The sequence below is a fragment of the Chelmon rostratus genome, chromosome 11 (assembly GCF_017976325.1).
Source record: "Chelmon rostratus isolate fCheRos1 chromosome 11, fCheRos1.pri, whole genome shotgun sequence".
In the NCBI taxonomy this organism is placed as follows: Eukaryota; Metazoa; Chordata; class Actinopteri; order Chaetodontiformes; family Chaetodontidae; genus Chelmon; species Chelmon rostratus.
Window position 1 is genome coordinate 7,659,539 of NC_055668.1, and position 27,643 is coordinate 7,687,181.

Sequence of the window (27,643 nt, forward strand, 5' to 3'; positions counted from 1 at the left end):
ATTTATGTTGTGACCCTCTGAGCCTGCCTCATCGTCTAAGTAGTAGAAGTTAAATGTAGTGAATGCTACATAGAATAATACATGTCTCACAGGGGACTTTTTACTGCAGAATGAGAATTTACTTACTTTGATACCTTCCAGTATATTTTGCTGCTACTTGTACTTTTACTTGAGTAAGATTTTGAATGGCACTGAAAGGAACAGCAGATCCCGCGGTGTTGTTTTATGTTTTGCTCTGACCAGTATTTAGTGACCCATTTCAAAACTGAATCCATTTATCAATTAAGTCATTAGTGGAGAAATGTGATGGCAGCGGTGGTGGGATAGAAGCAGAAAGAAGCATGAGGAGATGGACCGGAGGCATTGCATGGTGTCCCGAGCGAGACTGGTGAACTCTGGGTAACCTGGCGGCTTGGCACACAGGGGCCTGAGGGTCAGGGAGGGGTAGAGGCGCAGGAAGAGCACGGCATGGCACAGGATGGCATGGGGCTACCGACAAAGTGCCGCATGGCCACTGGGTGCCACAGTTCTGATTGAAAGAGCCGACGTCTGTTTTGACTCCTCATTTGTGTCCACTTGTCATGTGTGTCTGCTCGTGGATGTCCCACTGCGGCCCCTTCTCCAGAGGCCAGTTTGAACCAGAAAAGGCTGGTTGCTCTTGGTTTTAATAGCCGATCCTGCAGGTCATGTGGTGAAAAAAAAAGAAAAAAAAGACTGATAAGAACAGCCTTTTCTGTCTCTCTTTCCCCTCCTTTTCTCTTTCTCCCCCTCTCCTCCCTCTGTCCACCCCACTATAATGGAGGAAAATGAAGCAAGAGGTTGCGGGGGGCAGTGGCTGTGGAGCCAGACGTGGAGGGGGTTTACTGCTCTGCAATAAAACAGAACAAAAAACAGAAATATGCAGTCTGAAGGAGAGCTTTAGCTAACTCCAGGGGGGGGGGGCAGAGCAGGGGGCCGGGGGTTGGGGAGTCTGCATGTTCCTATACACTCACTTTGAAAAAACCCTCAGGTATTCAATCTCCATCTGATATAGTGATAATAATACTCCTTGTCACCATGGAGACGCTAATCACAACAGAAGTATGCAATGACAGTAGGTCTGCTTAGAACAATGGAGTCAGTAGGAGAATAATTCAGGATGCAGAGTAATGACTCATGCAGTGACCAGCGGCCTCTAAATTTTGTGCTCTGTGAATCAAACTGCTGCAGCTGCATGTCTGCCCACCTTATCTGTGGATTATTGACCAGCCTTTAAAATAAGAACCGTGTTAGATAAACTTTGATGTGTACTGATTGCTTGGACAGTGGTTCGAGTGCGGGTCCGCATCAAATTCAGGGCAAAGTTACGCTCTCAGGCGCAAGCGCGCATGCACACATTGATCTGCCGTCTTTATCCCTCTCCCCTTGTTGTCCCCGCTGTCTATCGATTCTGCAAACTGGGCAGAAAAACACTCTTTGCTTTCTGCGCTCCAAAGGTCGGCGTGAGGGGTTGAGTGAGTTGGGTCTGAACTCGCTGTAATAGTGCTGAGGCCAGCACTTTGTGTCCTCAGAGGGTGACACTAAACGATCATCCGCTACCGGTTTAAGTCCGTATCATGCCTCTGCCGACCTTACAGGGTCAGTTCACTCAAATCACACAAAAAACACATTTTTCCACTTACCTCTTGTGGTATTGAGCCATGCAGAAAGTTTAATTTTTACTAGCCAAGGCTGTGGTGCTCAAATCATGGAAAATTGCACTTGAAAAACTGGACAACAATGTGTGTGAGTGTGTCTGTGTGTGCTTTTCTTACTCAGGATATTCCACAGACTTCACTGTCAGCAATATTTCTGAGGAAATATTCCTTCAATAAAAAGTAGTTCCAGTGAAAACAAATTTGTGGGATTTGGGTGAACCAACCTTTAAACAGACCTGCTGCTGATTCAAATAGATTAAAACGGCTCCAACTGATCATAAGAGTACCTCACAGACACACTATGATTGGACATCATAAACACGTTACACCATCATGAAAGCAGGATTTGCCTAAATTAATAAAACATTATAGAAATAAGCAAAGGCTACATTTAAACTGTTGACACGTGCATCTTTAGCTTCCACACACTTGGCAGCAGTCCTTGACCTGCACCTGCATCCAGAGTGCACCTGGGCCATCAAACAGCACGCACACACACGCACACACACACGTCTCACTGTGAGAACTCTTTCCGCTCGCCTCCCCCTCCTCTTCCCCCCTCCATCCCCCCACTCCCTCTTTGTTGGCCTCACAGGTGTACACTGAGTCTGAGTGCTTCATGCGTGGTTACTGACCCACTACGTCCAGGGTGTATGTGTGGTTGATGGCTCCGAACTCGTTCTCCACCAGACAGGTGTAGTTGCCCTTGTCCGACGGCACCACGCTCTCCATGATCAGGGTCCAGTGCTGGCTGCGCACCTGGGGACGAGAGGCGGGGAGGTTTCTTGTCGTGAGTGGACGAAAACGCAAACATGAAACATACAAATACCAAGAAATGCAGGTGACTATAACAGACATGAATGAGGAAGACAACAGAGGGGATTCTGGTTGGAAGACTGAAAGACGAGAGCTGATACAAAACAATATTGAGGCTGATGACAGGCTGATTCCACCAGAATGACTCTACAACACTAGAATTTTCTTTATTCCCGCAAATGATGTCAGCTGCTGGAACAAATATCCCAATCACATTATTGGTTTTCAGTCGTTTTGGGAGTTCTGACAAGTGGATAAAATGGGACGGATGCAAGTTTTACAAAGATAAGAATGAATTGAGGAAGAGCCACACACACTTCCCTGTAATTCTTCTGTCTGTCACTTTCACTTCTGTAGTGAACCGCGCTTTCAAACACGCACTTTTTCATAATTATTTGCAAAAATAGCTTCACCTCCGTGTGGAATCCACAGGTGTGAGCTGACAATAGCGTTTCCGTCTGCACACTGAAGAGAGGCTGTAGCCACTGCTTGCACAGGCCTACATTTCACACAAAGGAGAGATTATGCCACAGGGCTGGGCTCAGGTACAGCTTTTGTCCGACATTTGTTGACAAAAAGAGAGGAACGAGCTGCCCACAGTGTATCTGACAGCCTGACTGTATCATTTCCGTCACGACGGGGCTGTTTTTGGTCTACGCTGTAATGAGCCTGCTGAAAGCCAAAGGGAAGCGACATTAGCAGCTACATCAACATAATCTGCTCCTAAACTTTCCTGGCATTGGGACGCGTTTCCTCATAAACCGTCAATCATCAGCCAGGAGCTTCGTTCAGCATCGCTGGATCTTTTCATAAATTAATTTCACGACTGCCTGTTGAAGCTGTTATTCCGCTCTATCAGCGCGGCTCGAGCACACTCAGTAAATGCTGCTTGTTTTCAGAGACAAAGAGAGGAATTTAGGAGCAAACATTACCAAAGTGTAATCTAAATAGACTCCGTCACAGTGCAGGAATTCTTCACATTAAGACTAGTTGTAGTTGTTTTCAGGCTTTTTTTTATAAGAGGAAATAAAACACAAGCATACTAGCTTTACTTTCCCATGACATACAGAATCAGGTATTTTCAGCACGTATAAATCAACTCAGACTGTTTACTTCCCAAAACGGGACATGGGCGAGAGACATTTTCACCAGTGAAACAAAGCTCTTTTGTTGGAGTCATAGAAAGCCGTAGTCTACTACTGACATGAGATTGAAGTGATGACCACTAAAATTATTCATATGTTGGTCTGCCTTCCAAGAATCAGGGGACACACTGAGATTTAACTTTGAGCCAGTTTGCTTTTCTTTCTGCAGAATCTTATTGCGAGCTTCAACCAGCATGGCAATAGTGTTTGTGAATCACATTTCATAACAATGGAATCATTTGCTAGAATCACATACTAGTCTCCGACCAAAGCCAGTGGGACCTGTTCTCCCTGATTGAGTTACCTCAGCATTCTCAACTCATGTCAACCCTGACGCTACCTACTTTCTCTATACGTTACTGTCTGGGGGCATTTAACCCTTAAGTCCCAGGCTTAAGTTTCTAATTGTTGGTGGTAAAGAAGCATTTCGAGTTACAGTGAGAGGCTCTGTAAAGCATCCTGGTGAGAGGAGGCGCACGGATGAGCAATTCCAATTTCACACCAGAAACCCTGCCCTCGTTTCCTGTCCGCTCTCCTCCCGTCTCTCCAGCGAAGGGTGGAAAAGGGGTGAAAGGACGGCCGGGGAATGATTGGAAGAAGGCTTGACGTCTCTTGTAAATACATTCAGTCACAAATGACCACAAGTGCTGCAGCACAGAAAACAGTAAAAAGCAATAGTGGGTTGACATTTGTAATGAAAAGTATGATGTATTAGTGTTTACCCTACCTTATACCCTCCCATGCGGTCCGCTTGGCGGAAAGGCCTGCTGTTTTTAAGCCAGCGCAGCTTGGGCCGGGGGTTGCCTCCTGCAGCACAGCGGAACTTGACTGTGTTGGCAGCTGGCACCGCATGCAGCTTCTTCTCCATCTTTGCTGATGAGGTCCAATACGGAGCGCCTGCAACCAGAGAACAGTTGGTGTTCAACTTCGGGGTGAGATTTCCTCATCATGTCCTCAGCATTAACGGTTTGGCTTCAGGGCCTTGGACTGGCTAAGGCAGATATACATGGAAGCGTGACTGCAGAGGAGCCAAACCTGAACCATTCCTAACACTCCCAGAGACACCCACCCCCCCGCGCCGCCCACACACACACACACACAGCCCCCCCCTTTAGCAACACTGGCTGACCCACCGTCTGCATAACACAACCCAGAGCTCCACATTCACACAGTTAAATAAAAACACACACTTTCCCTGTAGGCTCGGCGGGGTGTTGCAGATGGGGAAAAAACATCAGCTCAGAGGGGAGAATGTGCCTGGGCGTTGCCAAGAGGGTAACTAGACCATCACATTCAATTTCATCTCATTCCACTTAGCAGCTTTTTTTCTCCCTCCACTTCCTCCAATTACCCCTGCTCCCTTGTTTATCTGCCCGTCACTTGGCTAGATATGGACGGCAGGGCCAGGGCCGCTTATCACCCTCGGAAAATCATTATGCGCCGTCGGGGGAGAAAATGAATGTCACGTTTAACGAAGGATTTCAGCCTTCTCGACGCGCGCTTTTTCCCCCAGATTTTATCGGCGCCAAACTGTTACCATTTCTCCTACTGGAATCCGTCGCCCTCCTTGTGTTTTGTCCATTCCCCGGTTCCCTCTTTTCTCCCAATTTCTGCCTCTCAGTCAGCTGGATTTTCCTCCGAGCCCCCACCCGCCCTTTCTCTCTGCACCTGGGAGCGTGATTGCCTAAGCAGATGGGGCTCAGAGGGGAAGAGAAACTCAAAGTCAAACAACAACCCAAGCGGTCTTCCACACCATCACTTCCTCTCCAAATAGCAGGAGTACAAGCAATAGTGGGAATACCCACAGATAAGACCAATGCTGACTTCAGTATGAGCCTCATACATAAGTTAACATCCCGGGAGAGTATTTGCTCCCGGCGCCCTCCCTCCGCTCTCCTTGTCCAATCTGCATACTATCAGACACCTCCCATCATTTTCTCTGGCACGCACAGCCGGACAAGTCGCACATACTTGGATAGTAAAGTCAGTAAACAGTGCTCTTCCTTCCTGAATGGATGCATACGGTAAGTGCTCAAGCTATAATTAGCCGTTCCCCTTTCTTCTTCTTCCTCCTCACTATCAGCATCTGCACTCCGCTTCCTGCATCTTCACCTCTCGCTTCCCTCCACGTCTCTCCATTCACTCTCCCTGTCATCACTCCGTCCGTTCAGACGGAGACAGATTAGGTGGAGACTGGCCCATTGCGAGGCTGTCTCTCCGAAAGCGACCTTCGACCCCCAAGTGGCAGCCGGGTCGGAGGATGAGGGCGGGACATGAAAGGTGAGCGGTGCTGTTTCCCATGCTCTCCGTCCGGAGGGGCAGCACTTCAAACGGGACGACCCTCAGACCTCTCTCCAGATGAGGCCAAACTCTCACTGACCCAACTGCTGCGGACTCCAGGATCCCCCGCCTCCCCCAAAGCCCCGTGCATCCGGATCCCCACTCACGGCTGTTTATCCTAAGCTGGCCTGGGGTGAGCTGAGGTTATCTAACTCCTGCGCTATGAGGCCAGACTTTTTTTTTCCCTCCAAGTTCCGCCAGAGAGCTGAATCCATCAGTGGCACAAAGCAGTGTTAGAATGCGTTGTCTGATCAAACTTTGGATTAAAGCAGCCACTGTTGGGAAATGTGAGATTCTGGAGAATCCCGTTTCAAGATCACTGGTCCTGTGAAAAACATGTATTTCCAAAAACCTTTCATAAACTAAGTGAAACACCCTTCGTAGCAATGCATTTCTGGCTAACACAAACTGTTTTTAACTGATTTATTTAGTGTTGCTACATCCTGATTGGTTTACAGAAATAGGTGACATCAACTTTTTCCAACTGAGTGCCACCCACCACAAATGAGTGAGCTGAGCTCAGACAAAATACTGAGAACTGTTCAAACTTTGGCATGTTCACGCAGAACCCCATTACCACTGTAAGATGACTGACTGAGTGGCTTTTAAGGGCCACTAAAACAAAGTTGTCAAAACTTTTCTCGAAACTTTTCTTCGTGCAAACTTATAACTTTATTTCCATAAAAATTCTGACCTTTTTCCTTGATGTTATGACCTCATCCTCATACCATAATATTTTTCTCATAAACTTATTCTCATATTATGCTTTTTTCCTAAATCTGACTTTAATATTTCTGACTTGTTTTCCGACAGTGGCAATAATCTTTAACCAATAACAGCATATACCAGGACATGAGTAAAGATCGAACTTTTATTTTTCATTAACAAAACTGTTCTCTGGGCTGTGCTTCATGTCTCACTCTGAACTTTCAGTCGTGACTTTAATCGTGTCGGTGAGATTGATCTGTTCATCCATGAATGTCCTGACGTGAGCAGCGTTAACTCAAGGAGAGGCCCGGCGACAGTGATGCAAACAGTGAGCCAAGTCGTCAACAGGACTGAACGCGGAACGCAAAGCTCCACGTGGCTCTTTAACTTCATCATGACATCAGTGCTAGCCCCCCCCTCCCCTCCCCCGCACGCCCTCACCCTTCCCCTAAACACAGCTTCCCTCGCAGATCCCTGTAGAGGCTCTTCCATGTCTCCTCCAATAACACCACCCACTGCTGATGACGGACAAACACTCTGGACCCTCTCCCTCTTCAGCTTTTTTTCCCCAGCTCATGTTGTTCAAACTTCCACACAGAGTCAAATCAAAATGCTCTGTTTTGCGGTGGCCTGATGCCCAACCCCTTCTGAGTGCTCCACAAGAAAAAAAAAAGCCACAAATATATAGCTACACCCCGCACTCTCCGCTCTCATTCCCTCCCACGCCTACATGCACCCTCCTCCCTCGCTCCAGTCCTCGGCCCGAGGCCAAGGCTCCACGCCATGCTCAGAGAAGTGCTGGTGCTGGTCCAACAAACCCCCCTCCTCCTCCTCCTGCTGCCTCTTCCCCCTCTCCTCTTCTTTCCCCCTTTCTTTTAATAATAATCTCAGTTTTGAATTTTCAGAAACACACACGGCGAGAAAATGCGACCGTACTGCCAGAACAGCTTTCCCTTTGTTTTCAAACAGCTTATTACCACCAGAATGGCTGGATCTTTTCCCTCTCCCCCGTTTTTTCCTCTCGCTGAGCCCCCCCCCCCCATATTTAATGGATTTCAGGCAATTACAGTCAGCCCAAAAGTGGAGGGGGAGGACTCACAGTGCGACGCAATGCATGCAGAGAATTTTAACAAGATGTGGAAGCCCTAGTCTTTACTTCAGTGAGTGTATGTGTATGTGACACATGCATCCGTGCACGTGGCTACGTGAACACATTGCTACCCCAGATACTCACCAACACAGAGAGGGTAAAAACTTTCTCTTTCTCACATACACACATGCATGCAAACACACACACACAGGCCCATCAGGTGGGTAACTGGGTCCAGATGGGCGTCTTTCATAATGGATGAGCCCAGCTGACTGACTGGCTGGCTGGCTGGCTGGCTGGCTGGCTGGCTCCATGAGGCCTGACTACCTGAGGGACACTAGCTAAAGGAATGTCAGGAATCTCCATATTCCCTGGAGAGACACACACACACTATGCGCTACTCACTCCAATCTCACTGCATAAGCCTAGACAGGAATGCTAAGGTATAGAATAGCAGAGATGTCTCAGCTGTCTCCTCCTGATCCCAAAAGAAAAGAGACCATCCGCTTTCTCTCCTAAATCATGATCGCACCGTCGGAACTGTGCTAATAAGGACTGACAAAGCTAAGTAGATTATTTCACTTAGGGATTAAGTCTTTGTAAGTGTTTGACTATCACAATCAGCATTCCAGACTTAAGTTTTGACATGCCGTTAGGGACTATTCATTATTTTTGTGGACCAGGATGTGGCTTCAAACAAATGAGGTATGTAAGATTTTCAGGTCTTTTAAGCGTTTTGAGATTTAGATATGCTACTTTAAAATGTTTATTTTCTAGTCTTTTTGCCACTTCCAGCTGGTTTCCCTCAAATCCAACCTGTGAGGTTTGGAGTGTGATGTAGCATCGCTGAAAGCGTAAAGTGAAGGCACACAGGCAGGTTTACACTGGGCAGATTTATTTCCCTCTATCTGTCAAATGCTACTGCAGGAATCAGGTCAGCACTCATCGCCCAAGCAGTAGCTGCTAGGACACTGGTAAGATTTAACAGAGAAAGTGATTGTGGACAGAAGACAGGATCAGATCGGCGCACCGACAGGCTGTCCACTTGATGTGCTTTGCTCAAGGGCGCCTAATCTATGTGAGTTGGTGAGGAAGGGCAGCGCATCATTAACTCATTCATCCCTCCTTACGCTCCTCCCATACTCACTTATCTGCTCTCCGTCCGCCCCAGCGTCCTCCGACCGCTCTGTATCGTCCTCATCATCCCCCGACGAGATGGCATCTGCACAGAGTAACCACGGTTACTGCCACCCTTTCGCAAGCACACACATACACTATTGCATGCAGGAGTGCACATGCAGATGCTTTCTCACAAATTTGCACACACAAATTTGAAAGAAGTGGGGCCCTCTCTGATCAGTCAGTGTCATATGCTACTGTAGCTGTACACACACACACTCACTAGGCCCCCGAGTCGTGCTTTGTTCTCACAAAGACCAAAAATCAGGCAGTTCATCTCTGACCACACCTGCTCCATGGCCACCTCCTGGACTCAACCGAGCTCAGTCCAGTTCTAAATCTCCAAAGTCCCTGTCCCATCCTGACCTGTCTTATCCCTGACTCACCTGTGACATTCACTATGAAGCAGACCGTGTCTTTGCCCACGTTGGTGCAGGTGTACAGGCCTGAATCCTTGGGTGTGGCATCACGGATCTGCAGCACCTCCTGCTCTATCAGCGTGCGGTTGTTGGTGCCCAGAGAGCTGCCGTCTTTGGTCCAGGTGATGGTCCCCGTCGGCGGCAGAGGGCAGCTCAGCTTCAGCACCTCCCCCGGGTGCACTGAGCACACCGTGGGCTTAGAAATATGGTATTTGTTCGATGCGTCTGCAGAGCGGATGGGGGGAGGAGGGGGAGGAAGTTGGGGGGGGCAAAAGGACAGATTGGAGGAGGAAGAGGGTGCACAAGAAAGAGGAAAGAGGTGGGAGAGGAAGAAACAAGCCATAGTTTAAGAAACAAAAACACCACATAACCCCCAATGGATGCAATTAAATCAACTTGTGCAGAGGGAGCTACCCAGAAAAGAGGAGGCCCATTTTTCAAACCATCACACCAACTTGTCATTGCCACAAACTCCCAGCCAGTCCTATGAAATAGATCCCTTAGAAAATACCACTATTCTGTTATCAAGTGTGCAGTGTGATCGTTGTGTATAGATTCAGAGCATGCAGTTATGGGCATAGCAGCTTGTGTAGAGGGGGAAAAACCAATCAATACTTTACAAGCAGGTGAGAATCGGACATCACCGTGTTGACAGACAGCCCCCCCCCCCCCGGCCCACAACCTCCCATCCCTTTTAGCATAGATGCCAAGTAGCCAGTGTGTGTGGGTGAGTAGGAGCAGCACAGACAGATCTCTGCGGGCTAAAAAAAGGCAATAAAACTCCAGCACGTCTGCCCATGAGAAAGGAAAGCAGCCAGAAGAAGCTCTAGGACGGAAGCAGTTGTCAGGGAGGGGAAGGGAGAAGAGGGAGCGGGGCCGCTCTCTTTTTTCGCCTTTTCTCTGGCTTTGACTGTACACCTAAGCTTTGAAAAAACCTTGACCTGGCTGTAGCCTGACTCTTCTGTTTTCCATCTCTCCATTCTTGGTTGTCCTTCATAGCACGGCCATGGAGGATCTACAACCCCTGCACAGGATCTGCCGGCCAAGACGAAGAGAAGCTCCGCACGACTCCAGAGTGCATAAAACCTTCACTTCTGGGAGAAAATCCAAGTCCGCCTGTGAGTGCATGTGTGTACACCATGTCCTCTGACTTGTACAACTGCACGCAGAGAACGAGGTGAATCCCCAGTATGTGAAAAGGGAATTCAGAGTGTCTGAGACTGCACTTCTACATCATCCATGCAAACTCTAGACTGTGACTGAATGTTAAGCAAAAAGGGGGAAAACCTGCCTGAAATACAAGCTGGCTTCTGCCACATACACCAAAGTCAATTCCAGTCACCCTGAGGCTCTTGCAGCCATTAAAACACACATACACACACACATGCACGCACACACACACACAAACACAAACATTCATGCATAAATGTGTGTATTCCCTCAGCTCAAACGTAGATAGATCATGACACTCTTTGCCACCATCCAGAGCGAGAAACCACTGGAAAGTTCTTTTCATTGCAGTGCAAAAATGTCCAAAACTCTGTGTGTGTGTGTGTGTGTGTGTGTGTTTTCTTCAGACGGAACTGAAGGAAAGGGGCAAACAAGAGAGGTATTAAACAGATTTGAGAGAGGGAAAGTAGCGACAATGGGAAAGCATACAAGGAAGCCAGTGATGCAGGTATACGCAGTGTTTGACTGAGGGCTGATAGGTGTAATTACAGAGACAGTGGCAGTCGCAGCCTTTCCTGTGCCTCAATATACCTTTTCAACAGCATTCCAGCCCCATTATGTGCCCTGCGCTTGTGGTAAATGTAAAGTGCATACACACACACACACACACACACACACACACACACACACACACACACACACACTCGCCCCGACAGGAAGGGAAAGTCATTCCGCCACAACCCAGCAGTCGAGGCATGTGTGCGAGCCTCTAAGCGTTCCCCTCGGGCGAGCACACACACACAGGTACAGTTCTTGTATTGTCTTTCTGTCTTTACTTCGATCCGGAAATAATTAACCCCTCCTTCGCCCCCCCCAGGACTGAGTGTGTGGTCTGATAAGAGGTGGAGCTCCTGCGCTGATTGATGGGAGCTGTCTCCGCCGCCTTTTACCGCATGGTTTTCCACACCGGAGGCCACCGCGTTTGCTTTGACGTTGTTAGCCTTCAGCTTTTCGTTTATTGTTTAATTTCAGTGATTTAGAGGTGTCATAACGACCGGGACACAAAGTGGAGGAGGTATCTGCTGGGAAGCTAGCAGGTATGGACAACTTCAAGATGGTGGGCCCCTCACTGAGGCTGACGTAGCGACGCAACACCTGGAACACTCGCACACACACACACATTGACACACACACACACAGGAGGGCTGTACTGTCTGTCAGCATAGGGAAGAGAAAGGGAGGGCACATGGATGTGTGTGTGAGTGTGTGTTACACTACAAGGGGAGGTCAGGTAAAGAAGGAGAGATGGAAGGAGGGAAAATAAGTACAGAGGAAAGGAGAGGAGAGATTTCTCCAAATGGGGCGTCTGATTGAAGAAAGCATGCATGTGCTAGCTCTGCCTTCATCATTTTCTTATCTCTGCTGTGTCCATCTGTCCCCCTCCATCAACTCCTCCTCCTCCTCCTGTCGCTGCTCCTTCATTTCCCTCTTTCACCTTCCCTTCAGCTTTGCCCTCTCCTTCCCCCTTCCCACGCATCTCCACCCCCGCTCCCACCCCACTGACCCCGCTGACCTAAACCTGACCCTTCCCCAACCTGTTGACACCTCCCACATGCCCGATTGTTCATGGGAACCGGTGTCATGTACACACACACACACACACACACACACACACACACACACACAGTAGAAGCTTTGCACACACTTAGTAAATGCATGTATCCGACACCAGGAGATAGAGGGCCAGACACACACTCACACACACCGTGCTCCACCTGAAAAGAGTTTACAAGAGTCCAGGGATGCATGCTGAGAAGAGCTGAAACACTTCACTGCAGATTTTTCATCTCTGCAAAGTTTCATCCCCCTCTGCACCACAGGAGGGGGCGGGAGCCTCTCTATCACACACACACACACTCAAACACACACCCACTCTGTCACCCTTTTGCTCGATTTCAACCAAACAGCTTTCTCCTCCTCCCTCCCTCCATCATCACTATCATTTCACCGCTCTCCTCCTGAAGCACATCTCCATTTCAAAACCCATCGCTCTCTTTCTCTGGCAGCTATTACACGTGTCTATCAGGTGTGATGGATTCGGGCTGTCCACTCCTCGCTATCGCTTCTTCCCCGTTCACACCGTCTTGGCTGGCCATAATTAGTCTCGCGGCCCGAGTGTCTGCGGCAAAATGCAGCGAGCAATTCTTACTGATGTCCCCTCGACGTCTGTCTTCCTGTCTTGTCTGTCGAGCCGGTGAGAGCCGAGCGGCGTGACGGCAAAGTGGCGAGGGTGGAGTCTGCGGTTTTCTTACCTAAATCATCTCATGAGTTTACACATTGGGCTGCAAGTCCAATCTCCTCCCTGTCGAGTTCTGCACAACGGGATGGGTGGACTAAATGTAATGACTGCCATCTCTGAGGCACACACTCCACATGCACGAGACCAACAGAGAAGCACACACACACACACACACACACACACACACACACACGCCGCCAAATCATTGCTGCCCTTCTTATCCCTCCTTTTTTCCTCTCCTCTTTCCTCTGTATCCTCCTCACACAGTCAAATCCCAGGACTTTTCTCCCCTTTTTTGTCTCTCCCTCTTTTCTGATGTCGGTGTCCTTTCACATTCAAATCCCTCCTTCGCTTTTTTTATTGTGACAAAGGAGCAGCTCCATGAACTGGCTCCTGCTGGCGTCCATGGCAACAGCCCCTTCGGTTCGCCCCTCATCAAGGCATTCCCTGAACCCCACCCGACCCCTTTAACTCACTGACCACCCCTTATCTTCCAAATCTTCTTAGGTTGAAGCACTGTTGACCTCAGAGTAGAGCTTCCCTCTAGAGATTCATCTTGAGGACTGAATATTAAATCAGCCGAATGCACAAACTAAGGATGCAACTAACTTCATTATCTATTCATCTGAATTAATGTTGTTCAATTCATTGGTTAGTCTACGGATTGTCAAAAAGAACTGTGAAAAAATGCTCATTGTAACATCTCAGAGCCCAGAGTGGCATCTTCACATGTCTTGTTTTGTTTAATCCACAGTCCTAAACTCAAAGACATTCAGTTTACTATGATATAAAACAGAGAAAAGCAGCAAATCCTCACACTGAAGACACAGGAACCAAAGAAACAGAATACTTACTCGAAAAATGACTGAAATGATCGATTTTTGTCAAAACAGTTAGTGATTTTTCTTCTTTCAGTAGACTAATCAATTAATCAGCAAACTGTTTCAGCTCAAATATCCACACTTACATTCAAAGTGGCAGAAAGGTCAGGAGCAAGCTCACAAAAACACATCAAAGGTGATGTAAGGCTGGTGCAGGAATCCAATCTGTGACTTTTCAGTCATCCTAAGCACGACGGCTACTCTAAACAATGCATACAGTAAGTGCAAAATTATCGAGTTAACATGCACTCTCGCTGAAAATGGAACAAATCTGCAGCTTCACAGAATCTGACACCAAATTCCTCTATGAATTTTGTAAATTTGCTTACTTTTTTTGCATCACTACTTTTGCGCGGGAGTCAACTTCCTTAATCTATATATTTTTTATCTTATTCAGTGATTTTACTGTGTTTTTCCTCCACCATCCTGCACCCTGTCCATGCAGGCTCAGATTCCTCCCTGCCTTACACCGGACAGTCAGGCACAAGCTGGCACAGGTAGCAGCTCTTCCCAGCCCTCTTATCAGACAGGTGTGAGATTGAGCGGTGGAGTGACATGGTATTTTCTGGCACATCAGCCAAGGCAAATAACAGAACACACACACACAATCACAACCACCTACACACTCAGACCTTCAAGTTTGACACCGACCAACGGCAGGCTAATAAAAGTCATTGTCTAAGGGCTGTATATTCAACTGCCCCTGGTCCCACCACCGGCCCACTCTGTTGTTGTTTACAGTTCACTTCCATTGCCATCGCCACTGTCACAGTCGCACACACAAAGACACACACTCCATGTCATTAGCCGGCCAGCTGACACTTTTATACTTTTACAACCCCACTCCTACTGTGCAGACAGCACGGTATTACAGATAGGTAATAACCCTGCAGCTTCTTGACATTCCCACCTTCACACACAGAAACACACACTGACACACAACCACCAACGGCAACCAATAATCAGCGTGCTGTTAATGAAATAAAGGCGACTGCTACTCTGTTAACATAAGCTGACGACGTGGCTCATTAAATGAGGTACAGCATACAGGTGGAAACTTGATTAAGAGTCGAAATCATGCAGAAAATAAATATATAAATGTGCCAAGATAGCAATTATGTTACTGCTGAGCCCAGAAACTCTTCAAGAAATAAACTGGTCTTTTGTTGAGCATCCATCCATTTCTTGGGTCATGCATGAAAGACTCATCCTTGACACATAATGTAGCCTTTATTTATTTAACCACTCAACTGTTTTGAAGTGTTTGCCTCCATGCTGATCAGAGCATTTTTTTGAAGAACAGACCTTGGCAGCGAGTGCTTGAAAGTACAGCCAAACCATGAGCTGACTTTTGTCTGCTGCGCTCACAGTCCGCCTGTGTTCCAGTGTGCCTGGTGCCACACTTATTCCACATTATATGCAAAGAGGGGCCTGGACAGACCACAGAGCACAGAATACCAATGTTAAAGACACACACACAAACACTCTTTCTGTGTTTGGTACCTTTGTTATTCAGCTCAGTCAGAGTATTTTAATCACTGTGCAAACGGAGAGTGCCTGGACAAGGTAAACACTCACATAGATACTGAAGTGGCAACAGGGACAACAATAGGCCTGTTGTGGAGACCTTAACCAGCGCGTTCACTCTACTTCTACTGTTACAGCAGCCACAGGTAAACAAACTAGCAGGGCCACCAGGGGTGCAGGCGTGGGCTCTATGGAGACAACATTGATATGCAATCTGATGAATCTACAGCAATTACAGCTCCCACACACACAGGCAGCGGTGTGACCGAGGCTGCGGGGCAGAGAAGGGCGGAGGGGTTGGTGGAAATCCTAAACATCCCAACAGGGGGGTGTTATTAGGACAGAGAAGGCGGGGCCAGCCAAGATGTCTCACTAACATCTATGTGTGCCCTACAGGTGACACCAGTGCAGGCCGTCAGGAGCATCTCCGTTTGCCATGTGCGGCACGGAAAATGATTCGGGATCAGATAGCAGATAGCAGGCCAGGTTCTCTGTGCCCCATTGATCCCTCATCATGTGACCCCTCCTCCCAGGTCTAGCCACTTAATCTTCAGTCACATGACTTCACTGCTGCCCAGCGCTCTGTAATCTCTCCATCTAAAGGAGAAGTCAAATATGCACAAATCCTCTTAGACCTTTCCTGGAGGATTGTGTAACTCTGGAAAACTCTCCCTGTCTCCCTCCCTCTGTCCTCTCTGTGGCCATGTAGCAGAGTGTCCGGGGCCATGTGGGGCTCTGAACCCAGCGGCCTGGAGCCAAAGCGTCTGCGACACAACAACAGAAGCAACGACAGGAGAGGAGAGCTCAGAAGCCTCTCATCGAGGCAGCTTAGAATGATACCTGACCTCTAGGGCAAAGGGCAACACAAGGTACAGAGTATATGTGTGTGTGTGTGTGTGTGTGTATGTGTGTGTGTGTGTGCGTGGAGAGAGAGATTGGGGCGAATTGGCTTAAAAAAGTGACGCTCTGTTGTTGGCCTAACTTACAATTAGCATGCTGATTAAAGCCCGGGAACAAAAGGCTTTGGTATGCGAGTTACCATCCATCACAACAACTCTAATTAGCTAGTCTCTGACCAGACTGGAGACAGAAAATGGAGAAGCCTCAAAAGAAAAGAGAAAAAAAAGCTGTCTGCACCACAGAGAACTGCCTTTCACAAAAGGTTTCTCAAAAGTTTGTGTTTTGCCAACAAAAATATGGCTTTAAAATATTTTTAATGCACAAACGCAGGCAGTTGCCACTCAAAGCAAAAAAAACACTCTTTAGCCTAATTTCTCCCTGTCCCTCCCGCTTTGTGCTTCTTTCCAGGGCATGAGAGAAATGCCAGTATAAACACTGTCCCACCCTGATTCACAGCTCTCCCTCGTCCTCCCACAACAGGGTCACAAAACCTGTCTTCAACACTCAGGTGTACCCTGAACTACCACAGGCATCAGCAGGACAAATAAAACAAAACAGTGTGAATCGCACACCTCACGGTGAGGAAAACAAGAGGCTCGCCATGCTGAGGTTAGTCGTTTCCCTTCTGTTATTGTAGACCTCCCAAACTTTTACAAGCACTCCATTCGTTCTACTTATCGGATTTTTAGTGCAGTTTAAACAGAAGGGCTGCAAGAAGTTTCAAAGTGTACAAGCAACAGTGGAAACAGTGAAACCTCAGATCTGAAAATTCATTTTCTGTTCAATCCTCAAGCAGAACAGCAGAAATCTAAACACTCCTCATTTTGCTGGAGGCCCATCGTGGGATTTTATCATTTGACGTTTTATGTTCGATAAAGACAAGAATTCTAAGGAGGGATGCAAAAGTTAAGCAAAACTCTGAGTGGGATTTAAGGGGGGGAGACAAACTTGACAGACCTACACCTGCTCTCTAAAAACAAACCAAACAAATGGCTTTTCGCCCTGCTCCACCTCCCAGGCCTTCCAGACCCCTGCTGCTTACCTTCAGGTTCCAGAGTGGCCTCCTCCTCCTTGGTGGCGGTGAGGGGCGGCCGGGCCACGCTGACGGTCAGCAGGGACAGCAGGACGGCGGCCAGCAGCCAGGCCCACGAGGCCATCCCGTTAGTGGGGGCCAGCGCTCCCCATACCCCCCTTCTCCACCTCCCCCTGGACACTGATCCCATCTGAGGGGGTCCGCCCAACCATCAACTGCTGCTGGGTCGACCTGTCACTCAGTGGAATTCACCCAATCACCTGGGCTGAGAGGAGAATGAGAGAGAGGAGGAGGAGGAAGGGAAGGTGGTGGCGGAGAGAGGATTGAAGAGGCAGACAGAAGTGTGGACAGAGAGAGAGAAAAAAAGAAAATCACTTAGTGCAGAATAATTACTCTCATTTCAAAGAACTTCTCACTGCACCATTTTACCTCTCGCCTGATTTTTGACCAAGTGAGACAGAAAACTGAGGCGAGAGAAAGCGGCAGAGGCACAGTGTTTCAAAATGCTGTCAAACAAGCCTTGCCACAGACATACCGAAGCTGTGAGGCACCAGCACACTGCATCTACCTCTGCCTCTCATCTGTAATTATACGCCTTGAAATGCGTTTTACAGAAACCAATTAAGAGACACTGCATCTCTGTATGTCTTAGTATTCACAGTCTAATTAGTTTAATGACTGCCTGTGTCACACAAATGCAATACAGCTCAAAGATCAGACTTTCTGTGAGTTTATTAAGAGATCGTTTCACATAAATGTGATGTGGGAGAAATGTTTAATCTCAGACATAAACTCCTGGATCACTTTACCAATCTGCTTCTAATGATTTATATAAACATGAAAAAACGACTCTTCATTTATGTGTCATAATATGTTTTGAAAATATCCCTGGCACAAGATTCGTTCATCTTTTATTCCCGTGCGCAACAGATGCGCAAAACCTGTTGCCCGCGCCGCTGCATATGTGTTAATTGTATTCGTAAGGGGCTCTTATTGCAGCTCCGTGACTTGATTATGAAACCCGTGAGGCTTTAATTGAAATGCAATATTGCAATATTGAGAATCTCTCTCACACACACACACACACACACACACACACACACACACACACACACACAGCAATCTGTTCAGCCAGACATCTGCGGTTCAACCGTGCTGAAGTGTCTCTGGAGGTTTGGTGAAGTCACGCTTCCCTGCGCTCTTTCTGCTCCAGCTGGACGTATCGATTGGTTTCACCCGCAAAGACACATGTAGTTTGACTTTTAGAGAGCCGACCTGAAAACCTGCAACCTGATTTGGTCTTTCGTCCACCCCTAAGGGGCTGCGCGGTGGACGCGCACAGGCAGTCGGGGGTGAATCCATGAATTTATCATAACATCCTGACTTTGTGGGAGAAATGCGCCGGTTTGATTCCTGCAATTAAGACCAGTAATTCCGCATAGTTTCAGCTCAGACGTGTGACTTATTAATGAATTGTAAACCAGTCATTGCACCAATCACACATCGGGCTTACCGCTGTCTAAAAACTTGAGCAGGACGGAGAGCTCAGACTTGCGCAGAGAAGGCCAGTCGTTATACATCATATAAATGTGTGTAATGTATAAAGCACAATAAAAACAAAAATGCTGGATTATTCTGCAGCTACCAAATGTGACCAGGCTTGCAGAACTGAAAGCGGACCAAGAAAACGGGTACAGATTAAAACCAAAATCTAAAAGCACACAACGCTAAGCAGAGAAAACGTTTAACGAGTCGATGTAATGTGATCCCCATTAAAAACAGTTCTTTCAGCATGAGAGCGACGACATGACATTTGGACACATGAGGGACTTCGCTCCATACATGACCGCAGCCTTCATTTAAACCGGGCTCTGAATGAAATTTCTTGGCACTGATTGAATTCCCATTGAAATTCAAATCAGTTGGCTTTTCCACAATGGGGGCTCATTTGGAGCTGCTCGGTGATTTAGGGCTCCGGCACCAAGCAGTGAAAAAACAACTGCGGTCACGGGATAATTGGCACCATAAATGCAATGTAGAAAAACGAAGCAAAGTAATAAATAACCAGGGACACTTGTTAATGGGCCCTGGAGTAATGGTGCAAGGTGCTGTGCAGCTCCTCACCTTCGAAGATACACAAGGGTAGATTTTACTGAATTAACTCCAATGAATGAAGGGAAACAGCAGAAATAACGCTCATTGAATTATTTTGTTGGGTGACAATTTAAGAAAATCTCAAATAACAAACTTCATGGAGAACTTTGCATTTTTTACAGACTTCTTAAAGTCTCTAAAGGGATTTTTTGGTTATAAAACTCTGTAAATCCGACTGTAAGCAGTCAAATAATTCAAATTTTCATCCTGCAGCGGTGAGGAAAAAAAATCCCAGCACGCACCAGAGACAGAAGCGCAAAGCATTTCCACTATCACGTAGCCTGTTTGTCGTGACAGCCCGAAACCCTGACAGATGAGATTCTGTGGAAGCGTTGGACGCAAACAGAAAACACTTACCAGGGAGGAATAAAATCGTGGAGATCTCTGTTTTGGCATGCACAGACAAGGGAGGAGAGAGCATGAGCTGAATCCAGAGGGAGGAATGTCTCCAACTCCACAATGCACCAAAAAAAAAAAAAAAAAAAAAAAAAAAAAAATCTGCGAGGCGCTGCCTTTCGTCAGTTTACTATTCCACAATCAGCCGGCATCAACTCAGATCAGAGGATATATTCCAAACCCGACTGGCAGCGTAGTCCAATGCCATGCGAGGAAATCCGAGTTTACACGCGTTATCCTCCACAGATGAGCTCGGAAAACCGACGCCGTCCCCCCGAAACTTTCCTCCCCGTCACCAAGTTTCTTCCAGGGCGCAAAACATGCCCAGTGTTCCCGAGCAGCGCACTTGTCAGCTAAACAGAAAGTTTGCGGCTACTGAGGAGGTGGAACGGGGTTTAAAAGGTACAAGAGGACAGCTGTCCGATGCAAAATGGCATAAAATCCATCAGTGCGCGTTCCCCCGGTGAAAAGAGCGTCTTTCGCGTCTCTTTCTCTTCTTCCGCCGACAGTCCTCGCACTGTTTCTCAGACGCTTTGTCAGGTTTACTAGCTTTTTTCTCCTCCTTACGTCTCCACACACTGCCCTCCTCCTTCACTCCAGTGGGTGTCATCCCCCCCCCCCACCCCAAGCACCCCCAGTGTAATTCGAGCCGCTTCCTGGCCGCAGTGCCTTTGGGCCCTGCCTTCCTCCGCCCATCAAGCTGCAGCGCTGCCTGCCTGCCTGCCTGCCTGCGCTCAACTTACTCAGGACCGGCTCCAGTGCGAGGGCCCCTGCTCGGCTCCGGAGCTGTCAGACCGCCGTAACAACGCCCCTCAGTGGCCAAGGCTTGACATCTGCGGGAGAAGGCGCGCACTGCGCACACACGCAGAGACGCACGAAGCATCCACACAGTGTTATCAGTTTATTTAGGTGCTGCAGTGTTGTAAGAAGTGTTCAGAACGCTTTTTGAAAATAAAACCAGAAATAAGAGAATGAGATCTGATCGATTTCATGAAAGAAAACTGAACTTAATTTTTTTGCATAGAAAACATATGATCTTATAAAATAGGAAACATTAGATCAGACTAGATTAGATTAGATCAGGCTTTATTGATCTCACAATGGAGAAATTCACTATTCACTATTATAAAACAGACTTCTCAACAAAGTAGTTAAATCGTTAAATCACATCAGTAGTGATACAACAAGATTAAAACATGCATAGATATAAGCATCTGAATGTGGCTGTATTGCATAACATGTACTTTTAATAATACTTTTCCTGCCATGTAGCCAGTGGAATAAAATGGAAGTACTCAAATCAAGTACAAATACTTAGTACAAGTACAAGTACTTGAGTAAATACTTAATTACTTTCCACCACTGAGGTGTTGCACGGAGGGTTGAGATGTCAGCCAATACAATCACAGTCAGTCGGCTTGTGGGGCGCCATTACAGCGAGTCAGGACACTTCAGCAAGCCCACCAACCACTCAGCTATAATGTCATCTGCCACCCACCTTTCCAAGAAGTGCAGCTGCTGAGTGAAACCTGGCTTTCTCAGCAGAATATGTGCACATGGAAATGCATAAAAATGCAACAACTGGGTGTATATATTCTATAATGAACGCAGAAGCAGCATATCTGTAATAAAGTATGACAGAGATTAACTAGCTGATTTGTCGGTAGGGTTTTTGGGGCGCAATGTGATTAAACTGCCAACAACACAATCTTTATCATTTGAATTTAATGTGGAATAATGCCTCTGCGTTATAGGGAATGTACAGTACACATTTGGACAGAGAGTGACTTTAAGCACTGTGCTTAAGTAAAATTTGGAGCTACTTGTGCTGTATTTGAGTGTTTCAGTTTGATGCTAGTTCACTTTAACAGGTTACAGGTCCTCAGCAAGTTCATTTATACACAGCATGAGTGATCATGTAGTAGCAGCTATGACTTATCGAAATTGATTAAAGTGGCCAAAAGTAGGTTAGCAGTAAAAATTAGCTCCACCTTGACCAGTCACACCCTTTAAATGCTGCTTTTACAGGCTAATGCATCAGTAATAGTGGTATAATATTATAATACAATCATAAGGTGGCATATAAAATTGAAAGTGGTGCTTCTGTCTGCATGAATACTTTTAATTTGAAAGTTTGCTGTTTATCTTTCGTGCTGTTGACTAAAGTTTTGAATGTAGGACTTTGGCTTGCAGCAGAGAATTTGTACAACATGGCATTGTTACATAAGTGTGGAACGTCTTCCACTACTGCTTACACAACGAGCCCAATGGTAAATACTCGTTAAATATCACATCACAAACACTTTATAAGCAGCCGGCATTGCACGGTCGACTGGCTGTAATAACAGAGTGAACCCGTGAAAGCAAAGAGCAGAGAAGAGAGCTGAGGTTAGTTTTTTCTATGATGTGCTGCATTGTTGCAGGAGTAACTGAAGTTCATAACTTTTCCACCAGTGAACAGATCTGTCCAGAGCTGCAGAGGGAGACTGAAGGCTGGCCCCCTGCAGCTCGTCCCCCGCTGCCTTGAGCTGTCTCCTGCATTGGTTCAGGCGTTCAAGTGCTCTGAAAGAGACGCAGGGGAGGGTGGAAGACTCTAATCTCCACAGACTTTTTATTTTTGTCTCACTTCCACTGCTGAAGCCCTCTTTCTTGAACAAGAGAGGGAAAACTCTTCCATTCAGCTTGAAAAGAGGCACTAACAAGGTTTTTTTTTTTTCCTGAGGTAAAGGTTTGGCCCGTGAATGGAGAGGTCTGCATCTGCTTTTCTCTCCTCTCCCATCTCTGCCTCCACCAGTAAAGCCATCAGATAACAGTGGAGCTGACAGGTTGGCCAGAAATAAAGAGGGAGCGAGAGGTGAGGAAGGAGCGTTTGACTCATTTTTCAAGAGTGGCACAAAATACCCCCCACTGTTTCTCCCTCTCTGTGTGTCTCTTTCCTCCCACTGCATAAGTCTATTTACAATCGCCAATTTATTTTCTGCTGCTCAGGCATCTCACATTTGAAAGAAGCCTCATCAAGCAGAGCCTCATAGGCCTTTGACGGAGAACTAGATGGACTCAATGCCCTTGCGCTGTGGTATCCGTCAACCTGTCATTGTCCCTCTTCATCTCCACTCTTTTCTTCAGGCGTCTTTCTCCCTTAATCCCTCCTGCGCCGACAGCCACAGTGTTAGGAATTAGGGAACAGAGTGAGAGGAAAAGAAAGTGACAAGCTAATAGCTTGCCATCAGCATCGTAGATGAACATATTGATTCCTTGTCATTGTAGACAGAAATTGTCATGAGGGGTATTGGGGAGGTTCTGCAATAACCTCTTACCGCTGTGACGACTGAAGCTGTGAGTGATGTTTGAAGCTGAGCCACTCACCAGTCATTAAGCACGACTCCTGCTGCTATGCAAATTTCAGATGCTGTTGAAGTGAGCTAATCAACAACTAGACGTTGCTTTCCTTTGTCCAAGGCCCGGCTAATTGGTTCACATTAAAGTCCCCCTATGCTCCGAAATGCGTTTTTCTGATTGTTACTTCACTGTTTGACCGTCGCTGTGTAGAACGAGTTTCATCTGCTGAAGAGGGAACGTTTCTCTGTGCTCACCTTCAAAACATGTACATACTGACATGACTTTGTGACATCACAACTTGTGTAGAGGCCAATCGCACTTCAGTATACAACTTATAAAGGAGTGATGTGGCGAACTGAGCCTCCAGAGCATGTATGCAGAGGATGGCCATTTCAGCAGTGAATTGCTGTGAAACTTCGTTTGTGGTGCCCAGAGGATGAATCTGCAGAGATCCCCTGACTTCTCCTCTTAGCAAGCTCAGCCTTTTTTATCCTACGCTGCTGTTATGAAGGCGTTCCTCACTTTTCTGCTGCACTTCATGAGACGGGTCTATTTCTATGTCATCACAACACATCTCAAATCCCAATAGTGCTATATTTGTGATAACATAGGCAATGGTTGTGGTGAACGCCTCTGTTGGAGTCAATCAACCATTATACGGTGCTTTTTTACTGCAGTGGCACATAGACAATCCACTCTTACAGTGATCTGGGCCAGTACGGCGAAATCCCTCCCTCTGTCTCTCTGAATGCTACGCGAGCCGAACGGAGATATTCACTGTCGAGAATCGGAGCACAAAACAGTCTTGTTCTCCCCTGGAAGATAATTTTTTCTGCTTCCTTGAGGGTGCTGCTGTTAATCATGAATGGCAGTGATATGTTATTATAACTTCACGATGCCAAATCCTCGAGACACCGCTCCTTTTTCTCTCAATATATCACTGACACTGTATAATTAAAACAACAAACGTGGGTGAGTCACATCCTGTGCAAAATATGAAACAAATGCGTGGAGCTGCGTGTGTGGTGGGGGACAGGGGGGGAGAGAAGTAAGAAGCAGGAACAAGCCTCAGGTCTAATTTGAACCATATACTGCAGCTTCTATGCAGCCATGTGGCAATGTAAGAGGACCCTGACGGAAAGTTCAGGTGTTCGGTGGGAGAGAGGGGCGGGAATCGGTAGCTGCGGTAATGTGTTTGAAAACGGCAAAGCATTCTGAGAGAAACCTCTTGTTCTCATCGTGTGGGCACTCTGGACATCTCCTCCATCCAGGAGGCCTGCACTTACTGCCAGACCCTCCCACTCCGCCAGGCATGAGCCATCTCACACAGTGCCGTCCCTCTGCTTTTAGCTCAGGAGGCAATGCCCCTGAAGTCAGCGGGCCTTCCTCCTCACTGTCACAGATACGCCGCAATAACCTCGTCCGGACACCCAGGCCTCCGCTGTCCTCTCCTCCCCCTCAGCAGGTAACAGAGAGCAGGGATAGTGGGAGTGGATGGAGGGGGAGTGGAGGGTCAATCATCCAGATTCCTCACATGTCTCCACCTCGGTACTCCGGAGTGTTTGAAATAGCTGGGATGCCTGCAGATCGAGCTCGCAGCGCGGCTCAGCTGAAAGCGAAGCTGATGCTTCCAGCTTCAGACCGGGGTGTCGTGGAGCTTCACCTCCCCCGAGCTGCGACGAGAAACAGCGAACGGCAGCACACGAAGCAGAAACATGGGGCGCGCTGCTGTGTTGCAGCACAACTCCCAATCAAAATGTCTGCTTTCCCTCCCACCTGACTGGCACCGCTGCGCCTAATAAAAATAACGCAGGACTTTTTCCAGGGAGAAACACAGAGAAACGCTGAGTGGAACTGACAACTTTATACCTCTATATAAAATAAAGAATGAATAGAGCTTTTTCCTGGCGTTTTAACAGTGACAAGGATTTCTTTCTTTGTCCATGTCTCTCTTCTTATTTCACCCTCCTTTTCTCTCTGTTTTCCATCATTCATGCTCACACAGCACATAAGCATTGTGCACACACACACACACACATACATACAAACACATTACACAGCTCATTTGGTTCAGAGAACAGGTCACTTCAGTCATTCTGGGTATGACTCATGCTTTGCAAGTCAGGACTTCAGCCTGTGCTGACACTGTTGATGTTTGGTTTTCTCCTCAAGATTACAGTCCTTTAAGAGTTAACTACAACCGCTCACTATTCCTCTTCAGTAAACCTGCACATCCTGAGTATGAGTTGTAAGACATACGTCATTGCAAAGCCAGAGAGGGATTAGTTCAGAGTGACTCAACGGTCGATGTTACTATCAGTATGAAAGAGTTTGGACAGAAGTTAGTCCTTGTGTTGAGTGGTGAAAATGTTTTCATTTCATTTTTCATCAATGAACCCACAGTATGCAACTTGCCGGGCAGCAAATATGATGGTCGCATGTGACTATAAACTACTGGTCACACCAGACCAAGCAAGGCTGTACTTTTTGTACTTTTTTTTTTTTTTTTTTTTTTTTTTTTTGCTTATTATGATTATTTTTCACCCCTGTAAGAGCAAGAAAGTCCGATTTTTGTTATGAAGTGTGTATTAAAGCAAAAGTCATTTTTCAGAGTTGGATGAAAAGATTGATGCTTCTCTTATATTTGTATGAGCCACAGCCAGCAACCAGTTAGCTTGCTTAGCATAGAGACTGGAAACAGAGGTAAACAGCTATCCTGTCTACTAGCGTCTCTAAAGCTCGTTAACTAAAATCAATCATTTTACCAGGGGCTGCGTGAAGAAGCATATTTCCCAAAATCTTGAAGTATTCCTTTATAATTCAGGTCACACTTCCACACCTGGTTTTACTGCATGACAAATATGGCTTGAATGCTTAGTGTTATATTGGATCATGCACTTAAATGTATCACATTTGCAACCTGTCCCTGCTTCCCTGTTGTCAGAGGGTGTTAGACATTAGCGCTGACTGCAGTGATCCCTGCAGCTCCTCTGGCCAGGGCAGCAGGAAGTCAGGTTAAACATTATGTGGTGCACAGAGCCGAACTGCAGCTCTGAGTGACGACTCACAGGATGCGAGCTTTGTAGTACATGTAATCCACTGCTCTTACCAGCAGCACTATCCGCTGCCATGAAGAGAACTGATGCTATCTTTGAGAATGTGCTCTTGGACTCTCTTTAAAGGCAGCGGGGCGTCCGAAAGACTTTCACTGCATTTTGAAAGCAGGTGTTTCCTTCTGTGAGCCTTTATGTCATTTGAAGATGAGCAGCTCCTGTCATCTGGCTGATCTTTAGAAATCACTCATTGTCACACACTGTGATAAAGTAAGGACTAAAGAGGGCTGAGGATCAAACCCGGAGTATTCAGGGTCTATCTGGAGTGCCCACCTCAGAGAGAGTCATGCATTCCCAGCATACGCATAGCTTTCATTGTGCTTATAGATTGAGGGAGGCCCAGGAAATAAATCACAAGGTCAGTGAATGGGCTGTCTGACCTTTGACCCCCGGGCAGAGAAAAGACTCTGCTCTATGTCCTGATGTCATCAGCAAGTCATTACCGCCAAGGCTCTCAACACCTCTACCATCTCACCCTAACTCACACTGCGGAGCTGCCATTGGACAAGGCTCTGGCCACAGCACCTAAATCACTCGGTAGAATGGCAGTTACAGACTTGACCTTGGCTTGGTGCTGTTTTCCATTCCCCGCTCCCACATTTAACTCTGTTTATTGTTTCTCTGTGTCCCCACTTACTTCTCTGTCCAGTGGCAGGAGCACAAGAAATAAGAAGTTATGGGAGCAGTAAACAATATTGCTCCAACATGTTTTATTTGGTCCTGTTAGTTACATCTAACAACTGCAGCCTTTGCAGAGGTCCTAATTATTCTGAAAACAAGTCCTCTGGCGTGACTCGTTCCACTAATGTGGGTATTTGAAAGTGACTGTTTATCCAGGAGATGCTTGGACATGTGTCAGTGGTCTTTCGTGGCGAAGCATGTTTGCCCTTGCGAGGTTGACAGAGTTTGTTAAAACGCGACAGAGGCATTGAGTCAAAGCATATGTTTTCTTAAGGGACGATGAGGTGAGCTGAGGTTAACTATTTTGACCGTGAACGCCAATCTGAGGCCTAATTTGAGCTGAGCGGTCTCCTGAGAAGTCACCCCCTCGCCAGGGCCCTGACCTTTGACCCCTTCAAGCTGCTTCTGCACTCCATCCAGAGAGATAGATAGAGGAAGAGAAGGAAAGTGACATAGATATATGTCTTATTAAACATCTCTACGCCCTGCATCCTGTCAAATAACCCACATGACGGCACCACAACTCTCAAAACACAAGATAAAAAAGTACAGGCTCAGACTTCCGCTGTTTTTTCTCCGTGTGCATTTGTATACCGTTTTCCCCCACTGTTTACATGGTTTCCTGTACTCAGTCATGGAGGGGCGTCTGCGAGCAAGCTGGCTTGACTCAAGGCTTCAGGTTGCAGCATGCCCACCTCCGGAGCACAGACTGACAGATTTACATTGTTGTCTACAACGCTGTTCTGCACTTGCAAGGCCTAATCACGCTGTTGAGCA

General features: G+C 47.0%; 1 protein-coding gene across 6 annotated transcripts in view; it reads right to left on the reverse strand.

Annotated features, from left to right (window-relative positions):
• The window catches only part of fgfr2 (fibroblast growth factor receptor 2), a 39,169-nt gene extending 19,372 nt beyond the window's left edge, over positions 1 to 19,797 (reverse strand). For 4 of the 6 annotated variants that reach the window (XM_041947443.1, XM_041947442.1, XM_041947445.1 and 1 more), the window contains exons 1-6: positions 19,695 to 19,797; positions 17,193 to 17,448; positions 9,341 to 9,598; positions 8,923 to 8,997; positions 4,365 to 4,534; positions 2,312 to 2,435 (exon numbers count right to left, since the gene is read on the reverse strand). In XM_041947443.1, coding sequence (XP_041803377.1) covers positions 2,312 to 2,435; positions 4,365 to 4,534; positions 8,923 to 8,997; positions 9,341 to 9,598; positions 17,193 to 17,373 — 808 coding nt within the window. In that variant the 5' untranslated portion in view covers positions 17,374 to 17,448; positions 19,695 to 19,797. The remainder of the gene's footprint in view (positions 1 to 2,311; positions 2,436 to 4,364; positions 4,535 to 8,922; positions 8,998 to 9,340; positions 9,599 to 17,192; positions 17,449 to 19,694) is intronic. The other 2 variants (XM_041947446.1, XM_041947447.1) reach the window with 2 other exon arrangements.
• Positions 19,798 to 27,643: the final 7,846 nt, after the last annotated feature.